Here is a 19680-nt window from a genome sequence, read left to right as displayed (position 1 = left end):
GACTGTTTTAGTGTTTTTATATACAATGTTTTATTCAAACCACCTGGAAAATTTTAGCAAAGTTTAGTTTTAAAAAGTAAATTACCTAAAAGCATTTGAAGGGCTGGGGATTTAGCTCAGTGGTTCTGCTGCCTGCCTTGCAAGCGCAAGATCCCGAGTTTGATCCCTGATACAAAAAAAAAGCATATGAAAATAAAATTTTCTTTTTTATTTTATGAAAAAATAAGACAAATTTCATAACCAAATAGTAAGAAAATAACAATAGTTCTTATATTGTGTATCATTGTCTTCGAAGTAGTTCCTCAGTACAAGACATAAATTTAAAGGATTCTTTCAAAAAGAAATAAACAAATAATAACACAAACTTTCTTTACAATGAACTAAGATAAGCTATTAATATAAATAAAACAAATTAGCATATATATTTGCTATGGCTTTTGTCTAGATGTCCCCTAAAGCCTTATGCTACCATAGGTGGGGCTTTTTGGAGGTGGCTGGATCTAGGATGTGTGAATGTAGATTATGGGTGTGATATTAGGATTAGGAATGTGTGCTACTGGATTAGTCTACTAACTGGTTTGTCATAGTTATTGGTGTGGATGATAGGAAGCACCACCGTGGGTATAGATGGCACCACCAAAGAGGCTTCTAGCCTGAGTGGGATAAATGCAGGGAGGCTTGCTGCTGCTGCTTGTTGCTTCATTGCCTCCTACCTACCCTGCCATAGACTGTTTCTCTTCTGTGATACCCCTGTGGAATGCTGCCTTGCCTTGGAACTAGCCAACTATGGACTGAAACATCTAAAAGCTGAGCTGAAATACATCTTTTCTCCTTTAATGTTGGGTGTTGGATAATTTGTCTCAGTAACAAGAGAAGTAACTAAGACACTACTGAAATATTTTTAAAATAAGAAAATGTGTAATTTGAGGAAGTGTTTGAACTTCTCCCTACTTCCTATTTATCTTTCTTCTATTTTGCTCTTTATGTATATATGTACTTATTTATATATAATATATAATTTATGTATGTATATAGTATTTACTATACAGTATAATATTTCTCATATAATATGTATTCTTTATTTGTATATATTATGTACACAAATAAGTATATAGTATTTATGTATATATATCTCTCATATGAGATTATATATATTTTTATATATATAGTTATATGTGCTTCTCATATAAGAAACTATGCAGTATTTGAGCTTGTATGTCTGACTTATTTCACTTAACATTGTGTTCTCAAGTTGCATCCATTTATCTCTGAATGCCTCAAGTTTATCTTTCTTCCTCACAGCATAGTACTCCATTGTATATAAATAGCATATTTTCCTTATCCATTCTTTTGATGGACATATACACTGTTTCCAAGATCTAGCTATTATAAATCATACTGCTATAAACATGTTTCTGTGTGCATTTCTGTAATATGATGACTTTAACTTTTTCAGGAAGATACCTAGGAGGCAGATAGCTGGTCAAATAGAATTTCTATTTCTAGTTTTTTGAGGAATCTCCACAATGATTTTCATAGTGGTTCTACTAGTTCCCATCTCACCAACAATGTAGTAGAGTTTCTTTTTCCCTACATCCTTTCCAGCATTTGTTATTATTAGATTTTTTTTATGGTAGCAATTATTTCTCAGGTATGATAATATCTCAGTGTGATTTTAATTTGCATTTCTCTAATGGCCAGCAATGATGAGCATTTTTTAATTTATTTATTGGCCATGGTGTTCCTTGGAATACATTTTGAGTACTAAGTTCATTCTTTTTAGTATTAAGTTTATTTTCTTAAATTCAAATCTACAATTTTAATCTTATGGTCCTTATTTTAAAAAAAATGTTTTTATATTAAATCACCAAAATATGACATCAATATATATCAATGAGTTTATCACTGTATGAATTTTTCTCTTTATAATCTTTTAACACATTTACTCTGATAGAGAATCAAAGGTAAATCTAAAGTAGACCAAGAGCAATAGATTAACTCATAAAAGTTGTTTAGAGCTTTATTTAAGAAGCAGTGAGTATTACTAATCTCAAGACAACAACAGATTTTAGGCACTAACACAAAACTAATAATTCCAAAGGTTAGTAATTATTAGTTAAACGTCAGTGAACATTTTCCCAAGAAAAATAGTCCATACTTTTCCTTAGAAAAAAAAATTTGAACAAGGAAAGAAAAAAACGAAACCTTAATTTTCTCTGCATAAAATATGGTTTATTTTCTACATAATCAGGGCATCACTAAATCTCTAGTATGTATTCTTCTAACAATACTTTTGTTCCATGAATGGTAAAATACAAATATTCTACTTTCAAATGACATAGTAGAGGCAACTCTGCCATACTGAGTAGACGAGAGTGATTTTGTGGCCATTTAGGAGGTATTCTTCCCCCCAAGAGGCCATTATTAGCTCAGTGGCATCTGAAAGGGAAAAGTAAACACAGTTCTGGCTCTGTTCAATGTAATTTTAAAAAGTAAATCTTAGATCTGGTGATATTTAAAATACATATAAATGGATTTTGTAATATAAAACTGGATCATGTAGGTAAGAGCTTGAAGAAATAGAGAAAAACTTGAGGGAGTCCAGTGCTTTGACTTGTAGAAACTTGAAGGGGGAAAAAAATGATTTTTTTAGAAGAGGAAAGAAGGAAATATTATAAATTGAGGGGAAAAGAGGTATGTCAAAAAAAAATCTGGAGAAAAGGAGAAGAAAGAAAAGAAAGTGGACACAAATAAGAAAAAGGAGTAATATTTGGAAATTGATAAAATCATCAGTGTATTATATTAAAATAATTATTTAAGTTAATTTCTTAAAATTTCAAAGATTTTTTTCAAAGCTATACCAATAAATAACTTTTATTTTCTTTTTCTTTCATAGATGGTTATGTGCTTCGGAGTCATCTTGTGGACAAGTAAGCCCATTTTCTTCTACAACTGTATTTGTGTAAAGAGTCTTGTGCTTTTCTTTTTCTTTACCCCCCATCCTCGTGCCTACTAGGGATTGACCTTGCATTTGCCAGGCAGGCACAGCGCCACTGAGCTACATCCTGGCCCTGTGCTTTTCTTTAAGAAATATTTCTAGTATCATTTAAATAATATAACCGACTGGGCTATCATAAATAAACTGAAAACAATAATTTGTACTCATATCAAGTCAGTAGTATCTATAATAAAGTTAAGGTTTTCATAAAGTGCTGCTCAAGTAGGTAAGGAGCCCTTCTCTTTACACAGTTCATAGTTTCATACACTCATTGGGCTCTCCGCTGAAGACAGGCCAAAGCCACTGACCCTTTCATTAATGCTCTGCATTTCACTGGCTGATTAATATAGTTGTTGAATTGAATAAATTAAAGGCTAAGTAGTGTCTACGCAGTAGGTACTAATATCACCTGTCAACAGTTTAATGTTTAGTCCCTTATTGAGAATTTTTCTACATTCATAGGAGGCATAGTGGAGCATTATGTTGCCTTTGTTGGAAGCATGCCAGAAAAAAGATAGTAGTCAATGATTCTTCTATTCTTATGAATAAGACGTTGTCACAGTCTGTCACAGTCTGGTACGGGTGTGCCATTAGAGTCATCCAAAATGCTTTAAGATTCTGTTTCAGGAAACCCAGTACAAGAAATGAACTCCATTATCAGTTTGGGTCTTATACTAATGCAAAACATTTATGGAATTTAGCAAAATGAAAAAATCAAGGAGGATTCAGAAACTGTTATTTCATAAACAACCTGATACCAAGAAGCAGAAAGAGATAAATCAGCATCCAGAGCTCTGGCAGCAAAGGGAGTTAAAAGAAAATCATTATAGTATCTTTATTCACTCAATATTAATCACAGTGATAGGCAGGGAACATATTTTGCCTTTGCATCTTTTAATTATAATTATTAATACATATTAATTGTTCAAATTAATGGATTTCACTGTGACTTTTCCATAGTTGTATATATTCTGCTTTGATAACACACTCTACCCTCCTTTGCCCTCTCCCCTCTCCCTTATATCCTTCCCCTTTCCTAATAAGGCAGTAGGACTTCTTCAATAGGACTTGTTTTATGAAAATTTTATAGAAAGAATGATCATCATATGATGACTAAGAGAGAATATAGGGGATGTACTGTGTAAGTAATTATTAGTTTACCACCTATTAAAGTGAATACACAGTACTTCATAAACATTTATCAAATGAATGACAGGCAGAGAAAACCTGTCTTCTACATTTGCATCAGATTTCAATTAACCAAACCCCTGCCTCAGTATCAGAGAAAGAATCCAAACAGAAGCCACAGGAAACTCACAACATCTGCCATAGTTGGCAGCCATTTGGAGGTCCTGCTGCTGCTCCTATGATAAAACAGTGAGATAGGACAGGAATCCAGAGTGGGTCTGTCCTAAGTGACAAAGCTGCCTCACATTTATGCACTTTGGAACTGTATCCTACATTTCATGAGAATATTCATATTTATAATACCTTCTATTTTATTATTTATAGACTACTTTGTTTCTCATTAGATTATAAGCTTCTTAAAAATCCATGCTTGTATCTCACTTTTATTTATGCCTCCTCATATACAAGAGGGATCCAGCATGTTTGCTGTGTAGAATATTTCACAAAGATTCAGGACCAGGCAAAACCTAAATTGTATAAAAGCAGCCAAAACTACTACTGTGGATGCTACTCTTAATTATAAATAATATTTTAGAATTATATAACATAAAAATCTTTATAATAACTATACCTTATAGCTAATATTTATATATTATAAAATTAATATGTACTACTTATTATTAGAAATGTGAAAATAGTGGGACTGTTTCCTATATCAAATATTATTGTGTTTGAGTCAACATTTGAAATTCAAATGAAGGTATGAATCTAACATTAATAGATATAAAAGTCTGTTACAGTTTAGGATTAAGGTGCCCAGGGGAGGCCTGGCCATGACTATTCAGTTTATTTCAGCACTCATTTCTGAGCCCCGTTGCGTGCTGTGCCCATGGTGAGGTCTGAAGATGAGTAGAGGAGGACATAATCTGGTTCAGTCATTCTGTTTGTTAATGGAACAGGATTAAATAAAGCCAGTGAAAGAAAGAAGTGTATGAATAAGAAATTTCTTTCCACTTGTAAATGCATAAAATGTAACTTCTCACTATGAAAGACCTGTGTTATATAAAACTCATACTATAGCCCTTTTCTTCTATCTGTTGCTTTAATGTTAGGAAACTTTCTTCTACAAAATGAAAATTATTTTCTGCCTTTACAGTGATGGAGAGATTTATGATGATATTGCTGATGGTAAGTATCATATACTACCATCACAGAGAACAGTAACACTGAATTTATTGTTTATACAAATAATGAAAATAGCTTCTTGGGTTAACTAGAACCTTACAGTCTGTTCAAAAATTTAAGTCAGAAAAGGTAAATGCTCTGATATCATGGAGGAAAAATCATTTTCACACAGGGTTGGAAATTTTTTTTAAAAACTTCTTATTTATTTTCTTTGAAAAGAGACATATAAAAATATTTGATGAATTTTTAATTATACCATGAACCTTAAAATTTCTTTTGACCAAATAAATATCCATTATTGGTACTTATTTCATAACTAATAATACTTGTATAAGTGTCATACTTCTCTAAAGTTTGACTTAAAATTACTCTCAACTGAAGTAGAACATAGTGATAAGGATGTTGCTCTTTAGTCTTTTAAGAATATAATACCTACTGATATTTAGTATTTTTCAACCTCATTCAGAATGACCACCAAAAAGTACTTTTATAGATGCCAGATAAAATAAAATAATCTTGGGTCTCAGTTTTGATGGAGAATAAATCTGTCCAGAAATTTTGTTGGAATTGTACACTAAATAATGAGAAGTAAATACATGGCCTTTCATTTAATTTGTTTTTCATAAAGTGAGCCAATTTTACCTTTCCTTTTAAATCTTAAATCAGGAGATTAGCCAGATCTCCACACTTGGAACATTTAGAGGGCATGTGTTACATATAACTGTATTTAAATTTGTATTTTTTTTCTTTCAGGTTGCATCTATGACAATGACTAGGACTCAGCTTGTTCATTCTGTACATTGTTGTTCAAGAAATCTAGCTTCTATGTAGCATATGTAATTGGATATCATAAACAAATTAATGCACAGAAATTCTTATGACCATTGGTTATGAAATTCTGATTATCTTTATAAAAATTTGAAATTTTGAACTTAGAAAATAATCTTTCTTCTTAATATCTCAAAGGACTGCATAAGGTGTAAAAATTATTAAATTTCTGCTTTTGCTACAATTATAAAGGCATTTTTTTAGACTATCAAGACAATTTCTTCTGGCCACCTGCCCTACCCAAAAAGAAAGAAAGATAAGAAAGTCATTCTAAAAGAAATGACTATTCTGTCTAAAAAATATGTAAGCAAGAAGAACAAATACATAAAAGAAATCATAAAGCATTCCACAAGAAGGAAAATTATTGTTCATTCACTTATGTTAGTTTCTTGTGTTGTCTATTCAAATCATCTCTCATTTTAAAAGGTAAAACTGTCTCCTCTTTTGCCAGTGGGCTTTCAAACATTGTTGTAAAAACAGAACTTTTGTATAGTTTGTCCCTATTTGTTAATTGTGAATATATCTTAATTATTTGATAAGAACATTACACATTCAAGTGTGCACATTTAAGATTAAACTGTAGAAGAAACTAAAGTGAGTTTTATTTTTTCAGAATCATGTGCTAATCATTTAAGTTTCTTTTTAAAGTCCTAATGTAACTAGAGCAGGTATGAATGAGGGCTGTCCTGCAGTTGTGAAGAATGAAAGAACTCACTAGTCTTTGATAACACCTATTTATTATAAAATTTCTTTTAAAAGTCCAAGATTTTGTTTTTGTTCATAGTTTTCAATTATCTCTCCAGAAGTTTATTAAAAATATGTTTTTAACTACTTTACTAGAAAGTTGGCCAGAAAAAAGGAGCATAAATTAGTAAATTCTAGGGTTTAGACTGAAGTGCTCCCTATTGGTATATACTCATACCAAAAGCAACTCCACAAAAATATGAAACATTTGCATTCAAATGCATAGAACACTAAACACAATGATACAAAGTGCAAAACCCTAACACTCAAGAAAATAACATATTTGGTCATCTTTGTCATAACTTCTAAAATATGAAAATTGCAAATCCTAAGGTTTGATTATCTGTTGAACCATGATGTGCTATAAAATACACAATTTATTATCTCATCTGTAAATTACAGGATCAGACTAAGACATTTTTCTCAACTTTTTTTAGCTTTCTAAATTTTTTATTGGTACATTTTAAACACACATAATGATGACATTCATTGTAGGGAATTTGTACCCTTGCTTATTTCCAGGTTCCTGTCTCATGGAGTATTGTTTTTCATCCTTTGACTTTCAATCTATGAATTTCTTTTTGAACTAAATGTGTTTCTTGTATGCAGCATATTGTTAGATCTTGCCTCTTGATTCATCCTGCCAGTCTGTTTCTTTTGATTGGTGAATTGAGACCATTTAAATTGATGGTTATAACTGATATTTATTGATTTATCCTTGTCGTGTTAATTTCCTGTTGTTGATTCTCTTTTTCTCCCCTCTGTTTAATTAGTTGCCTTACCTGGTAGATTCATTCTGTTGGCATTCATGGAGTTCTAGTCCTCATTATCTCTTTCTAGAATGTCCATCAGAATATTTGGAGTGCTGGTTTGGGAGTTATGAATTTCTTCAGGTGTTTTTTGTCATCAAAGTATCTTATTTCTCTTTCAATTTTGAAAGATAGTTATGCAGGGTACATCAATCTAGGTTGGAGTTTGTTTTAGTGCTTGAAATACTTCACTACAAGCTCTCCTTCACTTGAGGGTTTGCGTTGAGAAGTCTGCTATGATTCTGATGAGTTTTCCTTTATGAGTTATTTGTTTCTTTTCTCTAACAGATTTTAATATTCTGTTCTTGTGTTGAATTTCTAGAATCTTGACTATTATATGGCTTGACGTAGTTTTTCAGTCATGGATAATTAGAGTTCTATATGTTTCACTTATCTATATATCAAATTCTTTTTCCATGCTTGGGAAGTTTTCTGCCATTACTTCTTTGAAGAGGATTTTTTTATGTAGTTTGAATGATCTTCTACTTTTTCTTTAACTCTGATCAATTTTATTTTATTCCTCTTTGCATCATCTACCAGCTATAGGATTGATTTTTTTAATCCCTTGCTTTTTTTTTTTTTTTTTTTTTTGTTACCGGGGATCAAACTTGGGACCTTGTGCTTGTGAGGCAGGTGGCAGAACCACAGAGCTAAATCCCCAGCCTGTCCCTTGCTATTTTTAAGAAATTTTTCTTTTCCTGATCATTAACCACAGTCCTGTCTTCTATATCAGATATTCTGTCCTCATACTGACTCATTTTGCTCAATATACTTTCAGTGGAATATTTAATCTCCTGAATATTTGTTTCATGGATTTCATTTCTTTCCTATGTTGGACATTCATAGTTTCTATCATTTTCCTAAGCTCCTCTAATTTTTTTATCTGTATCTGCTCTGGAGTCACTAACCATGTCTTTCATTATGGTCACCATCTTTGTATATATGTGAGAAATTATTTCTGATTTGATTTTTTTCTAGAGCTTTATTAATCTGCTTTGTTATTTCCACTGATACTACTTCAGAGAGTACAGGTGGGTGGCTTTCTAATTGTTTCATCTCATTGACCCCTAGGTTTGTCTTTGGTGAGCTGGAAGTCTAGGGTTGCATCTTGCTTAAATGTCTTCTAATTTTCTGTTTGTTTAGTTTTTCTTAGTTTAATTCCTGGGTTGATGCTTGTAAATTGCTTATGGAAGGTAGCTTTATTGCTAATATTTAGAACCCTTAGAAAATGACTACTTCTCAGAGATATCTTCCAGGTGTGACTGGCTTTGGATTTTGAGTCTGTTGCAAGATCCTACCTCTTCAGTTTTTGGAGGATGAGAAGTTGCTGCTTATTTGGCCTAGTCCATGGTTTTTGACATTGGCCTATAGTATTGTTTGTGATCCTTAGATAACCTCTGTCTTGGCATATCAGAAAGCAACTGGCAACTGATTCGAACAATTATGTCACCTTGCCTAAAGTAGTGCAATCAGCAATAACAATAGCATCCAACACAGCCTAGAAAATGACAATCTGTGGTAACTATTAATTTGCCACTTTTAACCATATGAACTATATTTGTGCTTATACAATAAAATCTAAAACAAACTAGAGAATTGTATACAGTAAATATGACCTCAATGTGGTGATTTTACCCTTAGGGGAGAAAAGTTAGAAAGGGTTGGGGGGAAATAGAGAAATAGAAGAGGAAGAGATTAGAAGCAAGGCTGGAGAAGAAAGGAAGATTATGCAAACTTTAGGAAACTGGTTAAGAAGACAGGAGCGAAAGAGAGAAAGTACAAATAAAAATAAGAACAGAACAATAACAAAACTTAAAGCCATGTTCATGCTCATGTAAAAAGTACAATAAAGAAAAAAGACAAAAACAAAAACAGTAAAAGAAAAAAAAAAAGAAGAAAAAAATGTTCACTTCAGGGTGTGTCTCTGCTGTCACTGGTAGACAGAGTGAGCAGACAGAGCCCATACCTGTGTTGATTAATCCCAGCAAGCCAGCCAGGACTTATGGCAGGACAGTGGATAATCTCAGCAAGCCTGCACCTTTAGTTCCACTGAAGTTCAGGCTGGTTTCTGGCTGTGAGGTTGGAATCCATTTGTTCAGCCTGCAACACTTTGTGTGCCTCCTGCCTGACTGAATTGAGCTCCTTGACCTCTTGCCAATTTAAACTCAGTTCTGCCTCATCCTGGCACTGGGAGCCACTAGATGGAGCTAACCTGCAGCTGCTCTGAGTTCTGAGTTCAGTTGTCTTCTCTAAGATGTCTACTGGCCAATCACCCTCTCTTGTGGGATGTCTGAACCTGAGTAACTCACCAGCCACTGCAGTCTGCTGTATCCACTGTCACATTCCACTGATGTGAGTCTCTGTGGAGGCCTCTGGGGTCCAGTATTCACTATGCATTTGAAGGTTCAAGCTTCCTCTCACATACAGTGAGTCAGGGCTCAGGGAAAAAGCACCACTTGCCATCTCCTGCTTTGAGGTCTCTCTTTTTACTCTCCTATGGGCTTTGATTCTCACTTGAGATCCCTGCTGGATCATGGGGACCCACTTCCCTCCTTCTTTTTTTCCTCCTATTGCTGTATTCCAGTGTCTGGACACCAAATCTTGGAGAAGCTGTTTGTCTGCTGTTTACCACTCCACTATCTTTCCGAAAGTCTCCATTTTTCTCAACTTTTTCAGTGTCTATTATCTCAAGATTTTGTAATTCTCCCCATACTCCTGACCCATGTTTCAGAAGCTTTCATCTATTTTTAAAACTTGTTAATCATTAAATAATGAGTAATGTATTATGCATGTTTTCCTATTACAAAGGCCCATTGGAGTTTTGGAAGAGTGATCCCACTGAATTAAAAAAAAATTCAAAAATTGAAAAGGAACCCAAAGCCTTCATAGGGCCAAAGTGAGAATTCTATTGAGTGCTTTGAAATTTGAAAATGTTATCAACTTCCACTGCTCAGTTTTTGGGATATGGAGCTCTAAGACTCCCAAATTAGAAAGTACTCATCTCAAAGATTCCCTCCAATCATGAAATGCTTTGATGTTTACTTTTTTATAGAGTTACCCAGTTGTGTACCCTTATAATGAATTTCTTTTAATACTACATAAAGTTACTCAGTCAAAAGTGGTTCTTATTTGTTAAATATAGTAGAAAATATACATAATACAGTTGTCAGTATATTTTCAGTATTTTTTCTGAGATTACTGTAAATTTAATGCAATGCCAGTTTTTAAAATTTCAAATTAGATCAAGAAAATATTTTTCAGAGATTTGAGTCATCAATCAAGAAATGGACATAAACACCTATGAAAGATTTGTCATAATTATCCTAATACAAAATATATTTTAAATATTAATTTTATATGCTAAATATGATTTCTGTTATATTTTATGTGTGGAATTTTGTCATGTGAGAAGAGCTATAAACAAAAAATCTCTGACAGATAACCTTGCCTCCTACTTCATAAAAATGTTGAGGGTATCCACTTCTGTCTCCTTGAACTTCAATTCACATCTGCCGAAGAGGCTTTCTTTGCACATATCCTCACTTTTTTTCACTTCTGGCTTAGAGTTGGGGTAGCTTCTGTTCAAGACCAAACCCTCCACCACTGCCCCTTAGATTTTTGCCTCATATTTTTTGTTAGAAATTGAAATAACTAAGTAAGATCCCCCTTTACTCCCTACAACCTTTAGCCTTCACCTACGTCTAGACAGTCTTCCAAAGAATAAGATGTTACACTTTAAATTCTAAGCCACAGCCTTTGATTCCACTTCCACCTACTTTCTCTAGGGTTTTTTTTTATATATATAATTTTCTTTCCCATTCTCTCTTATCTCTCCTTCCCTCCCTTTCTCCCACCCTGGTTCTTTCATATCTTTTATTTTTCCCACTGGGAGCATTCTTCCTCTTGGCTTACAAATACATTTAAATCTTTTCCTTGTGGAAAAAAAAATGAAACCTTGCCTTGAACCCAAATACTTCTCCACTTTAATCAGCCCATTTTAATCTTTTTCTCATTCTTTTTTAATGGTAAAGTACATATGGTAACCAGGAGAATGTGCCTCAAAGATCTCCAATGATAGGAAATTTAACGGACCAAAGTCCCTAGCTGCTATGTTTTGAACCCTATCACCATATTTGTGCCAAGACCAGACTTCCCATGAGCTATTCTAGTCAATAGTTGAGCACAGCGGGGATATTAACACAAGACATAGAAGGATTCATGCAATTACTGTAGTTTGAGAACTCCCTGAGAGCCTTGTTAAATGTTCCTTACTTTACACAATGCCTTAGGAAAGTCTACCTTGCCTTCTTGGGCCTGCCTTCACTTGAGCAAACTTACATTGCCGTCTAATGGCTCCTCTGGCCTTCCCTGCCTCCCTCCTAATTTCCTCTCACATATTTCTTCTCTACTCACCAGACAAAAATTCTTGCATTTTCTCCCCATCTTAATGTCTGCTTTCCAGAGAATCAAAACTGAGCACAGCACAACTGGAAAGCTTATTAAAATGTACATCTTCTTCCTTGGATCAACTGAATCAGATTCTTGGGAAGAAACTTTGGAATCCATTTTTCATGAACTTTAAATATGAGTTTAATGCATAGCTAGGTCCAGGAATCTCCCATCCATATTCATCCTTTGTCATATTCTCAAGGTACTTTCAATCTCCAGCTTCTTGCAATTTGGTTTCTACTACAATTATTCTAAAGTCATTTCTTCATGATATCCCACAAGCATCTCTAGCTCATAAAACTCAATAAAGAAATATTTCTCTTCCCCCCTTAAAATATTTACCTTTTCTCTGGATTCTACCTTAGTGACATCACTACCACCCAGTCATCCAAGCTCAAAACCCAAAACTTGCTTTGTTTCTACTCTTTCATTCTTCATGTTCAATGAAACACTAGTAAACAGAGCTCCCAGAAAAAAAGAACTCTAATTATTATTTCTTTTCATTTTCTTATACTTTAGGTGGTGTTTGAAGCCCTTCATTGTATATTTGGTAACAAAAAATACATGAATGATATATCTATAAGGAACATGTCAAAATTATGCCACTAATGTAATTTCTTCTTAACTGTTGTTTCAAATGACATTAAGAGGTTCAGTAGACTGATAGCTGAACTATGCCTATTTGATTAATCAACATATAGGTCACTGGTGACCTCAGAAAAATTCACTGAAACAATCAAACCAAGTTGATTACAATGATGTCCCCAGATAGACTTTCTGGAAATAGAGGCTGGGAAAGAGTTTAGGGTAAAACATTTCTGCAAGAGATCAACACCTGTGAAGGGAAGTGAAGGAAACAAGGTTGAGCAGAGGAAGAAGTTAACCTGCAATGTGGGCCCTACAAAGCTTCAACCAACCAGATTAGGGGACAGTGGAGTGCTCCGGAGTAAGTGTTGCCCATCAGTCATCTCCCTGCAGGCCAAAATGGTGGGCTTTTTACACTGCCCTGCTCCTGTTCATCACCATATGTACGAGATGACTACAGCTGTGACAGACCTCAAAGAAGTGGACAGGTGGAGGGTTAAAAAAAATTAAAGACAAAGGTATATTCCATTTACTTATTAAACATCTTGTCACATTTCTCTTATACGTTTTTCCTCTTGTTTTCTTGAGGAATCTGGTCCTGAATTATTCCCATTTTCAGTTGAGGCATTCATGAATTTTGATAGTGTTTACAATAAAAAAAAAAAGCCCAACTTTTATCAACTTTAGTATGAGGACAATAGAGAATGGTGGGAACTGTGGCAAATTACAGAATATAAGTTCTGTCCATAGGAGTGAGTTGCTAATTGTGCCAGATGTCTCTCATTCAGCCCTCAAGAGTTCCTTGTCCACTCTTCTCCATCCTGCTCTGTACACTTCAGGACTAACTCTTGTGAACTGCTTCAAGAATGTCCCTTGAGGGGCTGTAGATTTAGCTCAGTGGTGCCTTTGCTTAGGGTCCCAAGTTCGATCCCCAGTACCAAAAAAAAAAAGAATTTCCCTTGACTTACAGTCTAGAAAACTAGAGAAACTTTCTTCTAGTTTCACTTGGCCCATGGGGAGCACTGGCTGTCAATTAAAGGGACAGAGAGGTTTGGATATTTATTTATTCAGTATCTTTCCACAGATATCACCACAAACTGGTCGCATGCTTCACTCAAAGGTTGTAGATCTGTCAGAGCAGTTGTTCCACATTGTGCTGGGTCTCTGAGCTTCAGTGCTTCTAGTCTTGCTCCCTCTGAATTGCAGATTTTCTCAATGGTTGCCAGCCCTGGGGAATAGCTCTGTAGCTCTGTACCTTGTGGTTTGTCTGCACACACCCCACACATTTATAAACACTTATTTTATTCACACTCCTCAAATTTCTCAATTTGAAACTGTCATTTGTTTTCCACCAATGCCCTATAGAAACATGACTCAACTCTGATGAATTATGGGGGTCCATTGTTGCTAAAATATCCAATTTTTCAAGAGAAACAAGACATCAAAGTTTATATTTATAATTCTTACTTTTTTGTTATTGTTGACTCAATTTCTCTTACATGAACTATTCAGACAGAACAAAATATCCCTGCGGGCCAGATTAACTCATGCAGTTAGTCTGCAACCTCTGCCATTTACCATGGGAAAAAAATCAGATGAAGCACAGATCACTCTAGCTATCCAATCCTGCCAATGTCAAGGAGCCTTCCATGTGATAAATGATGGATAAAATGTATTTAGTGTCCATGACACCCAGATTCCATGTCTCTTAGCAGCATCAAGAGTCATTGAAAGATCTTACAGAAAAAAATGATAATTAAGAAAATTAATATTGTGACAGGTGTGGTGGTGCAAAACTGCAATTCCTGCACTCTGGAAAGCTGATGAAGGAGGATCACAGGTTTGAGCCCTCCCCAGGCAACTTAACAAGTCCTTGTTTCAAATTAAAGAATGAGAAAAATGCTGGGGATGAAGCTAAGTGTAAAAGTCTTGAGTTTTAACCAAGACTCTACCACTACCAAAAAAAGAAAAAGTAATGTTGCAAACACATTTTTTAAACATCTGAGACATTTCGAACACCATGGCCTGAAACCAAACAGAAGTCTAAAGTTAATCTGTGGTTTGGGGCATGCCCAGATGAGAACAATGTTGAATAGATAATGTAGGCTGTTTGTGGCCAGGTTCTTAGCAAAGGGGAGCAAAGAAATACCTTCTGTGATCACCAATATAAGACCTCTCATTTCAGTTCCTAGAAATAGATCTCCAAAATACTGTAATAGTTTTCAAAAACTTTATACTAAGTTAATGAAAAGTTTTATTTAAGCATGTAAACCACATCTTCCGTTTCAACTTGATCTCATTATATCCACAATCAGACAAGAAAGCTTAACTTTCCATCATGTCTCTAGCAGCAGAATTGAAAACAATATTTTTTAAAAATTAGTTACTATGCTTGTTAGAGCTTCATCCCAAATGGTAGAAGCTGCATTAAGTAAAGCACTAAAATCCAGTTACTTCTGACATCCCTTAAGGGACCAAAGCTTTTTTCTTTTTTCTTTCTTCTTTTATTTCTCGTGTTTAATATGTGGTTATGTGGATCTAAAAGAGGTATATGAAACTATAGTGGTTATTCACCTTCTGAGAACTAAAAAACATGCAAGACTAGTAAAAGCAAACTACAAAGTATTAAAGGATAAAGGGTTTTTTTAAATTTATCTGGAAGAGAAAAACCAAAAAATCTCTCCTATGTAAAATATGTCTATAGAAGTAAACATATGCGAAGGGTTCTCAGGTTGGTGTCTTAGTTCAAACTACTGTAACAAAATACTGTAGTCTGGGTGACTTATAAACATAGACATTAATTCCTCACAGTTCTGAAAACTGGAAATATGAGATCAGAGTGCTGGCATGCTCAGGTTCTGGGAAGAGTCCTATTCCGGGATGCAGAACTACAACTTTCCTTTGTGTCCTCATGTGGCAGAAGGAGAATGAGCTAGCTCTCTGACCTTATCTTATAAAGGCCCCAAACCCATTTGTGAAGGTGCTACCCTCATTACCTAATTACTTTCTAAGGCCCCACTTCCCAATATTATCATTTTGAGGATTATATTTCTATTTCATTGTATGAATTTAAGGAAACAATCTCAACCCTGAAAAGAAGTACTGTTGAAATAGGTATAACTGCTATACATTTTGTTGTCTCAAAATTTGCAGAAATATCTCAAAATTCTGTTTCTCAGATTATCATGCATGCAAGAGGGCACTCAGAAGAACAGGACATTTTCTAATAAAAGTAATGTATCTCTCTACCAGTCAGGAGAAAATGGATGATACCAAGAACAAAGAGAGTATGTAAAGGTGCATATCTCCATTGATGAATGTTACTATATTGTACACCTAAAATGTACCAGTAAAAGGATATACAAAAAAAAAACAGAAAAGCAAATGGATGATACCTAGCCAATGCTCTGAACTGCAGTGGGCATAACAAACATCACTGTAATGAACATTTGACTTTTTTGCTTCTGAGCATCCAGTCCTTTTTCTTAACATTATATACTGGATTGTCTGCTATTAATTTGGCAGTAAAGCATCAACTTAAGGCTGCATGCAGAAAAGAATTAACATACCAGGCCTGAGCATATCAGCCTTATAAAGTTCCATTTCAAAAGTTGACTTTGGCTGGGACGTGAGCCCAGGTGCCTTGCTTCTCTGCAGGACCCCGAGGGACCTCGAGACTGCAGAGAGCAGGGATATGGCTCATGTGCTTTGAGCTGGTATCTGGGGACTTAGATTTGAGGAGGAATTTCACCTTTCCCATAACTGATAAGAATGGCTCATTATGCCTAGACTGTCTACACAAACAATATGATTTACAGTGAATATATGCCTGAAGGTCTGAAGGTCTGAAAGTTTTGGTACAGCATAGAATTCATACATGACCAGTCCCCCAGTAAAACTTTGGACACTAAGTTTCTAACAACCTTCCCTAGTAAACAACATTTCACATTTGTTGTCCCAAATTATTGCTTTAGGAATGTGTACATACTTAACAATATACATTCCATCCAGAGAGAAAGAAGAAAGTGAGTGGATATGCTCCTCGCTTTAAGACATTTTCTAGAAATTTCCGTTATGCTTTAGAACTAAAATGTCCTCCAAAAGTCTCATGTGTTCAGAAGTCTGGCTTTTAGAAGGTGATTGGAACATGGGGGTAATATACTCATTAGTGGATGATTCCATTAATTAACTCATAGTTAAAAGTGCTCTTAGGAGGTAAAGCATGATTAAAGGAGGTGGGTCACTGGAGTATTTACCTGGAAGGGTGTATTGTTGTCATTGACTCCTCCCTTCTCTCTCTGCTTCCTGGTAGCCGTAGGTTGAACAGCTTTTTCCACCATGTCCATCCACCATTCCATTACTGTCTTGGAGCCAGCCAATCATGCAATGAACCCTCTAAAACAGTGAGCCAAAATAAATCTCTTCTCCTTGAAGTTATGGATATCAAAAACCTTGTCCCAGTGATAGGAAAGTGAGTAACACAGTTTCAAACACTTTATCATATAGATCCCAGTGCCCAGAATTAAGTCAATGACCATGCTACATTAAGAGGCTAATAAATATAGTCTTTACTCTTGACAACTTAAACTCAGCTAAATAGTGAGAATCTCTTGCTGAAAGATGGAAAATTGGATACAGGAGACAATTACAGAAAGTTTTATAGCCAGGTATGGTGGCACACATTTGTAATCGTAGCACTTGAGAGGCTGAGGCAAGAAGATCAAGAGTTTGAGGCCAGTCTGGGCTATATAATTGGACTCTGTTTCAAAAAACAAACAATCAAAAATGAGTCAATTATAAATCTCATTAAAATAACATAATCTGAGTTTCATGTTTAAAATTATTAAGTACAACCTGGTGTGGTAGCATGTGCCTGCACCCAAGAGATTGAGGTAGATGGATCACTGAGTGTTCAAGGCCAGCCTACATAGCCAAGGCTATGTAACAAGATGCTGTGTCAAAAGTAAAATAAAATAATTAAGTAAAATTCACAAATATGAATCTTTGTACAATGTGAGCTTGACCAGAAATCCTGTCTGTTGTTTCATTCAACAGTATACCTACATCTCTAGGTCCTTGAAACAGAAACAATCCAAGTCTGAAGTTAATAAAAGGAAAGAAATTATAAAGATTGAGTGGAAACTAATAAAACTATGACTAAAATAATTACAAAGGGTCAATGAATCAAAGAGTTGATTCTTTGAAAGAGTAAACAAGATTGATAACCACTTACCAATCTTACCAAAAAGGAAAAGAAGAAACCCATATCAATGTAATTAAAAATGAAAAAAGTAAAACCATGACCAACACCACCAAAGTCAAGGATTACAAGAAGCTACTGTGAAAACTTATATTCTAATAAGTTGGAGAACCTAGAAGAAATGGAGAAATTCCTAAATGAATATAATTACCAAATTTGTACTAAAAGGATATAAAAATTTTGAGTAGACCAATAACAGGTAATGAAATAGAGGCAGTAAGGGAAAACTCCATCAACAAAGAAAAGCCATGAGCCCGATGGATTCACTACAAAATTTTACTTCAGTGAAGTTCTAACACCAGTACTCCTGAAACTGTTGGAGTTTACTTCAGAACTTCAGTGAAGATCTAACACCAATACTCCTAAAACTAAAACTGAAGGGGAAGGAGCACTCATCACCCTGATATCAAAAGTGGACGAAGAACTTAACAAAAAAAGAAAACTACAGGCCAAAGTCCTTAATGAACACAGTTGCAAAAATCCTAAACAAGATACTCACAAAGAGACTATAACAAATCATTAAAAAGATCATACATAATGACAAAGTTGGCTTCAACCCGGAGATCCAAGAATGATGCAACATATGTAAATCAATAAATGCAATACATCACACAAATAGGAGCAAAGACAAAAATTTCGTGATCATGTAGATTCAGAAAAAGTCTTTGACAAAATTCAACTTTCATTCATGATAAAAATCCTGACCAAAATAGGTATAAAAGTACCTTATCTCTAACTGATTAAAGCCACTTATGACAAACCACTGCCAATATCATACTAAATGGGGAAAAGCTAAAAACTTTTCCTCTAAAATCAAAAGCAAGATGAGAATGTCTGCCATCATCTCTCCTGTTCAATATAGTACTTGAAATATTTGCTGGATCAATCAGGCAAAAGAAATTAATAAAAGGGAAAATTAATAAAATAGGAAAAGAAGTTCAACTATTCTTATTTGCAGATGACATAATCCTTTAGATCATGAAGGCCCCCCAAAAAAACTTCACCAAAAATCTCCTAGATAATAAACAAATTCAGCAATGTAGCAGGATACAAAAAATAGTAGCATTCCTGTACACTCATAATGAACCCACCCAGAAAGAAAATAGGAAAACAATCCCAATCACAGTAGCTTCAAAATAATAAAATACTTAGGAGTTTCCTAACCAAGAAAGTGAAAGACCTCTATAATGAAAACTGTATTTCCAAAGAAGAGATTAAAGATGACATCAGAAAATGAAAAGATATGCCCTGTTCCTGAATAGGCAGAATCAATATTGTCAAAGTGACTAAATTACCAAAACTGACACATAGATTTAATGTTATCCCATTGAAAATACCAAAAGCATTCTTCATAAAACTAGAAAAAAAAATCCTAAAATTTAAATAGACCCAGAAGAGACTCACAATAGTAAAAGTAATCGTGGGTAACAAGAGCAAAGCAAGAGGCATAACAATCCCAGATTACTACAAAACTACAGTAATAAAAAGTATGATATTGACAAAAAAAAATAGAAATGTGGATCAATAGAACAGAATAGAGGATGCAGAAAAAATCCCAGACACATTCATTTGATCTTTGACAAAGGAGCCAAAAACGTGCTGCACTGGGCTGGGAATTTAGCTCAGTGGCACCGCTCCTGCCTTGCAAGCGCAATGTCCTGAGTTCAATCTCTGGTACTGGAAAGAAAAACAAA

At 34.6% G+C, this 19680-nt stretch overlaps 1 protein-coding gene across 1 annotated transcript in view; it reads left to right on the top strand.

Moving 5' to 3' along the window:
- Positions 1-19427, top strand: part of Fyb1 (FYN binding protein 1) — a 173385-nt gene extending 153958 nt beyond the window's left edge. Inside the window, exons 17-19 of the mRNA XM_087189325.1 lie at positions 2897-2930; positions 5283-5314; positions 6065-19427. Coding sequence (XP_087045451.1) covers positions 2897-2930; positions 5283-5314; positions 6065-6087 — 89 coding nt within the window. The 3' untranslated portion in view covers positions 6088-19427. The remainder of the gene's footprint in view (positions 1-2896; positions 2931-5282; positions 5315-6064) is intronic.
- The last annotated feature ends 253 nt before the right edge of the window (positions 19428-19680 follow it).

Source organism: Heterocephalus glaber, unplaced genomic scaffold, assembly GCF_053883595.1.
Source record: "Heterocephalus glaber isolate CG9 unplaced genomic scaffold, H.glaber_assembly_v1.0 deba00001538, whole genome shotgun sequence".
Classification (NCBI taxonomy): domain Eukaryota; kingdom Metazoa; phylum Chordata; class Mammalia; order Rodentia; family Bathyergidae; genus Heterocephalus; species Heterocephalus glaber.
The sequence above is the reverse complement of the archived record's forward strand: the minus strand, read 5'-3'. Positions and strand labels throughout refer to the sequence as shown.